The 8,141-nt window shown below is 40.7% G+C and overlaps 1 protein-coding gene across 1 annotated transcript; it reads right to left on the bottom strand.

Annotated features, from left to right (window-relative positions):
* Positions 1–360: 360 nt before the first annotated feature.
* ZNF846 (zinc finger protein 846) lies at positions 361–8,141 on the bottom strand. Its single transcript, XM_054539611.2, is given in 4 exon segments — positions 361–3,407; positions 4,534–4,616; positions 6,805–6,891; positions 8,022–8,141. Coding segments are annotated over 4 exon segments (1,536 nt in total). The 5' UTR covers positions 8,056–8,141; the 3' UTR covers positions 361–2,075.

The raw sequence follows: 8,141 nt of genomic DNA on the forward strand, positions 1-8,141 counted from the left end.
TGGGACTACAGGCATGCACCACCACACCAAGCTAATTTTTGTATTTTTAGTAGAGACGGGGTTTCACCATGTTAGCCAGGCTGGTCTCAATCTCTTGACCTTGTGACCCACCCACCTCGGCCTCCCGAAGTGCTGGAATTATAGGCATGGCCTGGTGACCATGGGGATTAAATATAACATCCTAACATCCACTGTACAGTCCACTGTCCAGTCCTCACTCCTCTCACATGCTGTTCTTACTAAAATATGGAAAAAATTCTACTTAGTGGGAATTTTAAAAGCAATTAAACTTTTCAACCACAGAAAATTTACTGTCCATGACAAGTCATCATGGACAGTAAGACACATAGAAAGGCAATCTCATTTTCATGTCATTTATTTCAATTTCTCCTCTAGTATGATCTTGAGTACCATAACAATATACCTGAAAGCTTCCCATAACTCCTCAGATTCATAGTTTATTCTTCCAGTGAGTATTTTCAGAGGCACTTAAGGAATATGTACTGCTAAAAGTATTACCAGTTTTTTGTTTTTTTGTTTTTTTGTTTTTTTTTTGAGATGGAGTTTTGCTCTGTCATCCAGGCTGGAGTGCAGTGGTGCAATCTTGGCTCACTGCAACTTCTGTCTCCTGGATTCACACAATTCTCCTGCCTCAGCCTCCCAAGTAGTTGGGATTAAAGTCACCCGCCACCATACTTGGCTAATTTTTTTGTATTTTTAGTAGAGATGAGGTTTAACCATGTTGGCAGGCTGGTCTCAAACTCCTGACCTCAAATGATCTGCCCACCTCGGCCTCCTAAAGTGCTGGGATTACAAGCATGAGTCACCATGCCCAGCATATTCTCATATTTTCACATTCATATAGCTTCTTTGCAGTGTGGGTTTTCACAAGTATAGTAAGACTTGTAAAATGGATGCAACATTTCCCTCATTCTGTATTATCAAGATTTCTCTCCAGTATGAATTATCATTTATATTAAAGGATGAAATAATACACATGTGTGTATGTGTGTGTGTGCATATATGTGTGTGTGTGTGTATATATATAAAGACATTCCCATATTTCTAACATTTATAATGTTTCTGGCCTCTTTGAGATTACCAAATATTAACACATGAGGCAGAAGTAAAGACTTCCCACATCTTACCTTCATAGGGTTTCTCTCCAATGCACGTTGACTGACTTAGTAACACTGGAAGAATTCTTAACATATCTTAAATTGATGAGGTTTCTTATACCTGAAACTGTCAGAAATTTCTGAAGGCTGTCCCAGATTTCTTACGTATATAGGCTATCTGCCCACTGTGAGTTCTTTGATGTTGAGCTATTAAAAGTTATAAGTGAAGATCTTGCAGCCTTTACATTTGTAGGGTTTTATACCACTGTGAATTCTCATGTGGATACTAAGTCCTGAGCATTAAGTAAACGTTTTATCACATTCCTTACATACAGAGGGTTTTTCTCCAGTGTTGATTATGAAGTGCTATGAAGGTTTGTGAAGTATTTTAAGGCTATCTCTCATTCTTACCTTCAATTGGCTTTTACAGTAATTTTTAGTATGAAAAATAAAAAATATGCTGGGTGTGGTGGCTCAAGCCTGTAATCCCAGCACTTTGGGAGGCCAAGGCAGGCAGATCATGAGATCAGGAGATGGAGACCATCCTGGCTAACATGGTGAAACCCTGTCTCTACTAAAAATACAAAAAATTAGCTGGGCATGGTGGCACGTGCCTGTAGTCCCAGCTACCCGGGAGGCTGAGGTGGGAGAATTCCTTGAACCCAGGAGGCTGAGGTTGCAGTGGGCCAAGGTCATGCCACTGCACTCCAGCCTGGGTGACAGAGAGAGACTCTGTCTCAAAAAAAAAAAAGAAAAAGAAACAATAGTGGAAGAAACAAAGGCTTTACCACATGTCTTAGCACCAGATTTTTCTCCCAAAGGTGAGTTCTTACACTTCATAAGATGTGAAGAATTACTACTCTTGCCTATTCCTTATATCACTGGGACTTGTGTCCATGTTAAATTCATTCCTATAAGATATGGAAATTCAGTGAAGATTGTTCATATTCTTTACCTTCATATGATTTTTTTCCAGATGAGTTTAGATGTAAATACTAAGATCTGAGGAACACATGCCTTAGTTCTTAGATGTTTAGCAAGTGCTGAAGATTGAGTGAAGTTTTTCCCACATTTCTTACATTCATATGGTTTTGCTCCAGTGTGAGTTCGTGTGTGAACATTAAGGCATGTGGAATACCTGAAGCCTTTCCCACATTCTTTACATGCATAAGACTTTTCTCCTGTGTGCGTTTGCATGTGCATATTAAGATTTGCAGAAGGAGCAAGTGCTTTACCGCATTCCTTACATTCATAGGCCTTTTCTCCAGTGTGAGTTCTTAAATGGGTACTAAGGCCCGAGGATTGAGTGAAAGCTTTCCCACATTCTTTGCATTCATATGGCTTCTCTCCAGTGTGAAACCTTACATGTTGACTAAGCATTGAGGAATTATTAAAGGCTTGCCCACATTCTTTACATTCATAGGGCTTTTCTCCAGTATGTGTTCTCATGTGTAAAACAAGTCCTGAGGAACAAGTAAAAGCTTTCCCACATTCCTTACATAAATATAGCTTCTCTCCACTGTGAATCCTTACATGTTTTGTAAGGTATGAGGAATGAATAAAAGCTTTTCCACACTCCTTACATTCATATGGCTTTTCTCCAGTGTGAATTCACATGTGTAAAATAAGTCCTGTGGATCTACTGAAGGCTTTTCCACATTCCATACATACATAGGGCTTCTTTCCACTATGAATTCTTGTATGATCAGTAAGATATGAAGAATGGGTGAAGGCTTTCCCACACTCTTTACATTTATATGGTTTTTCTCCAGTGTGAGTTCTGATGTGTAATTTAAGTCCTGTGGATTGAGTCAAAGCTTTACCACATTCTTTACAGACATAGGGCTTCTCTCCACTGTGAATTCGTCCATGTCCTATAAGGTGTGAGGAATTACTGAAGGCTTTCCCACATTCCTTACATACATAGTGTTTGTCTCCATTGTGAGATCTTATATGAACCTTAAGGGATGACTGATTAAGAAAAGTTCTCCAACAATCTTTGCATTCACACAATTTCTCTTGTGTGTGAGTTTTATTCTGCCTAGTAATATTTGGAAACTGGTTGAAGGCTTTTTCATGTTTAACACACTTAGGCATTTTCCCCTCTGCATGACTTTTCTTGTAAAAACTATGAGGAAAGTTCTTTCTTAAGGCTTTTCTGCTCTGATTATCCTCAGAAGTTTTCTCTCCAATGTGAGTTATCATGTGAGTCATAAGAAATGGGTGTTCACTGAAGACTTTTCCAGAATGGTTAGAGTCATACAGTTTCTCTGCAGTATTGCTTCTCTCCTGTTGAGATATAAAAGATGAATAAAGAACTTCTCACATTCAATATAGTAACAGAATTTCTCCCCAATCACAACATTTATGCATAGGAAATATATTTAAACATTTTAACATATCCATTATATGTACAGAGTTCCAGCCCCATTTTTGAGTTAAGTTGAGTAATAGGACAATGAGGCCACCAGCCTGCCTATATTCTCTGCATTCACAGAGCTTCTTAGACAATCTGTCTGATATTTACTTATTTATTTATTTATTTATTTATTTATTTATTTATTTATGAAAGATTCTCACTCTGTCGCCCAGGCTGAAGTGCAGTGGCACGATCTTGACTCACAGCAATCTCTGCCTCCCAGTTCAAGGGATTCTCAGGTCTCAGCCTCCCAAGTAGCTGGGATTACAGGCATGTGCCACTATGCCCAGCTAATTTTTGTATTTTTAGTAAACACAGATTTTTGCCATGTTGACCAGCCTGGTCTCCAACTCCTGGCCTCAAGTGATCTGCCCGCTTTGGCCTCCCAAAGTGCTGGGATTACAGGCATTACCCAAAATACATCTGAGAATTATTTAGACTAAATTATGGGCTGGGCACAGTGGCTCATGCCTGTAATCCCAGCACTTTGGGAGGCCAAGGCAGGTGGATTGCTTTGAGCTCAGGAATTTGAGACCAGCCTGGACAAAATGGTGAAACTTCATCTCTACAAAAAAAAAAAAAAAAAAAAATCAGCCAGGCATAGTGGCTCAGGCCTGTAGTCTCAGCCATTCAGGAGGCTGAGGCTGGAGGATCATTTGAGCCCAGGAAACAGAGGTTGCAGTGAGCCAAGACTGCACCACTGCACACCAGCCTGAGCAACAGAGTAAGACCTTGTCTCAAAAATAATAATAAAGTAAAATAAATTATGCACCAAAAACTGAATAGCTGAGTTGTATGTTTGTGTATATTTATTTGTGAGATCTCTGAGAAGAAATATGTTTGTAGTAAGTTTAGAGTGCTTCCCATATTCATGATATTCAGAGAATCCCTTCAGACTTTGTTTTCTTTGGGTAAATGCCATTTTCTTCATATAATTTTCATGAATATTGTGCTTCTTGTCCTAGTGTGGAAGATTTCATCCCTTGGAAATCTTACCAATTGTACTCCATTTGGTGATCTTTCTGCAGAAATATCTTGCAGCAGTGGGGAGCCTTTGGTTTTGAGTTGCAAATCCAATTCTGAAATAAAGTGAAAAATGCAGCTTGGGAGAAAAATTGGGGAATAAAGTCTTTTAAAAGCCTATGGGGCTGGGCATAGTGGCTCACACCTGTAATCCTAGCACTTTGGGAGGCCTAGATAGGTGGGTTACCTGAGGTTAGGAGTTCAAGACCAGCCTTGCCAACATGGTGAAACACCGTCTCTACTAAAAATACAAAAAATTAGCCAGGTGCAGTGGTGCATGCCTGTAATCCCAGCTACTCAGGAGGCTGAGGCAGAAGAATCACTTGAACCCAGAAGGTGGAGGTTACAGTGAGCTGAGATCCACCACTGCACTCCAGCCTGGGTTACAGAGCAAGACTTCATCTCAAAAAAAAAAATGCCTAAGGAACAGAAATAGCATAATCAAATGTGGCAGAGTGAAGAACTACAGGGCTGTTTCCTACCACAATATGACTAATGAGTTCAGAAAAGCTATCAGAATCAACTGTGCTGGGCTGGGTGTGGTGGTTCATGCCTATAATCCCAGCACTTTGGGAGGTGAAGGTAGGTGGATCACTTCAGTTTAGGAGTTCGAGACCAGCCTGGCCAACATGGTGAAGCACTGTCTCTACTAAAAATACAAAAATTGGCCAGACATGGTGGTGTGCACCTGTAATTGCAGCTACTCAGGTGGCTGAGTCACGAGAATCACTTGAACCCAGGAGGCAGAGGTTGTGGTGAGCCAAGATCATGCCATTGCACTCCAGCCTGGCTGACAGAGTGAGACTCTGTGTCAAAAAAGAAAAAATATATATATATATATAATATATATGTATGTGTATATATATGTGTATATATATATACACATATATATATAGCTAAGTGAAAGAAGCTAGACAGAAAAGGTTACATTGTATGATTCCATTTATATAAGATATACAGAAAGGGTAAATCCATAGAGAGAGAAAGCAAATTAGTCTCTGCAGGGTGAGTGGGGAGTGACTACTTGATGGGTACATGGTTTCCTTTTGGTGTGATGGTAATGCTTTGAAACTAGGCCAAGCACACTGGCTCATGCCTGTAATCCCAACACTTTGGGAGACGGAAGCAGGTGGATCACTTGAGGTCAGGAGTTCGAGACCAGCCTGGCCAACATGGTGAAACTCCATCTCTATCAAAAAACACAAAAATTCATCAGGCGTGGTGGCGCATGCCTATAGTGGTGGCACATGCCTATAGAAGGCTGAAGCGGGAGAATCACTTGAAGCCAGGAAGATGACGGAGGTTGCAGTGAGCCAAGATGGCGCCACTGGACTCTACCCTGGGCAACAGAGAGAGACTCTGTCTCAAACAAACAAACAAAAAAAAGAAATGCTTTGAAACTAAAAAGAGCTGATAGCTACACAACACTAAAATGGTAAATTTTTGTATATTTTACCTAAAAAAAAAGTATATGGTGCATTTGTATATCTTTCCAAACATGCATAAATCATGACTAAAAAAAAGAGTGAAGCAAATGGAAAGATGGACTATAAAGAGTTTGGCTATGTCAGAAGTTTTGCAATGGTAAAGATATGGTGTCAAAACTATCACTACACCTGTAATGCCAGCACTTTGGGAGGCTGAGGCAGGTGGATCACAAGGTCAGGAGTTCAAGAGCAGACTGGGCAACATAGTGAAATCCCATCTCTACAAAAATACAAAAAATTAGTTGGGCGTGGTGTCAGGCGCCTGTAATCCTAGCTACTTGGGAGGCTGAGGCAGGAGAATTGCTTGACCCCAGGAGGTGGAGGTTGCAGCGAGCCAAGATCGTGTCACTGCACACCAGCCAGGGTGACAGTGTGAGACTCCATCTCAAAAAAAAAAAAAAAACACCTGTATTACTTATTATCCAAGTAATAATATGCAGAAAACTGAGGCTGGCAGTAAGCAAAAAGATGGGAGAATCAAGAAAGCAATACAAGAAGGTGTTGGCAAAGGACCTACATGCATAAGATGGAATTTTCAAATAAGGCAGACAAACCTTTCTGAGAAAAGAAAAGAGGTTGAGAAGATCAATGGAAATTTAAAGATGAGGGGAGTTGAAGGTATCTAAAGAAACCAAATGGCCTCGGCCTTCTCAGGAAGAAGAGCATACCCTGAGAAGTTTGCAAACATTTCCAATGTACTGCATGTCTCCCAGGCTGGCACTGCTCTTCATAATACCATATCTGCTTATGAACTCACCCTGCAGAACTCCTGTCACTCCTGTCCTCAGCTCTTCCATTTGTTCCAATCCAGACATGAGACTGGGTTTGCATAATTCAGACCCTGCTGGAGGGAAAAATGCACAAGAGAAGAGGCCCATGCAAGACATAACACCAAGTCCTTGAATGGGGAACCAATACTTTTGTCTTCGGGGATTCTGAAGACGGTCAAGGGTAACTTTACAAACAGCAAACTAATCATATAACATTTCCAATACGTGCACTAAAACTATTTTTAAAATAACAAAAATGTTGCCTGGGTATAATGGCTCATGCCTCATACCTCAGCACTTTGGGAAGCCAAGGCAGGCAGATCACTTGAGGTTAGGAGTTCAAGACCAGCCTGGCCAACGTGGTGAAATTTCCTTTCTACTAAAAATACAAAAATTAGCAGGGCATGCTGGCACGGGTCTGTGGTCCCAGCTACTCAGAAGGTTGAGGCAGAAGAATTGCTTGAGCCTGGAAAACCTAGTCCAACTTCATACACATTTAAAGTCTTAAAGTTTTTAATCCATACATGAAATAAACTCATTTACTTAAATCTTTATTTTCATGGGGAATCCTCTACACCAGGGGTGTCCAATTTTTGGCTTCCCTGGGCCACACTGGAAGAAGAATGGCCTTGGACCACATATAAAATACACTAACACTAACAGCAATCGTTAATCGCTGATGAGCTACAAAAAATAAACAAAAAAACAGGTCTGTGTATAAATCTCATAATGCTTTAAGAAAGTTTATAAGCTTCTTCTATAAAGTAATGCCCAGGCCATGCACGGTGGCTCACACCTGTAATCCTAGCACTTTGGGAGGGCAAAGCAGGTGGATCACCTGAGGTCAGAGTTTGAGACCAGCCTGGCCAACATGGTGAAACTCCATCTCCACTAAAAATACAAAAATTAGCTGGCCATGGTGGTGCACACCTGTAATCCCAGCTACTTGGGAGGCTGAGGCAGGTGAATCACTTGAATCCAGGAAGGGGTCTTTGCAGTAAGCAGAGATCATGCCACTGCACTTCAGCCTGGGCAATAGAGCCAGACTCTGTCTCTAAAAAAAAAAAAAAAAAAAAAAAAATGGAATGTCCACTGGCCAAGGTCCATGTCTGTCTTGCTTATTACAGTACCTCCATTTGACAGCAAACATTTAAGAAACATTGATTTCCTAAAGGGGTCAGTGAAGAAATGATGCCAGTTTTACCTAGTATAATGAGATTCTTGTAGTTCTCCAACATCACATCTCTGTAGAGATCTCTCTGGGTTTGATCCAACAAAGTCCACTCCTCCTGGGTAAAGTCCACAGCCACATCCTCAAAGGTCA

The sequence above is a fragment of the Pongo abelii genome, chromosome 20 (genome assembly GCF_028885655.2).
Source record: "Pongo abelii isolate AG06213 chromosome 20, NHGRI_mPonAbe1-v2.0_pri, whole genome shotgun sequence".
NCBI classification, from domain to species: Eukaryota; Metazoa; Chordata; class Mammalia; order Primates; family Hominidae; genus Pongo; species Pongo abelii.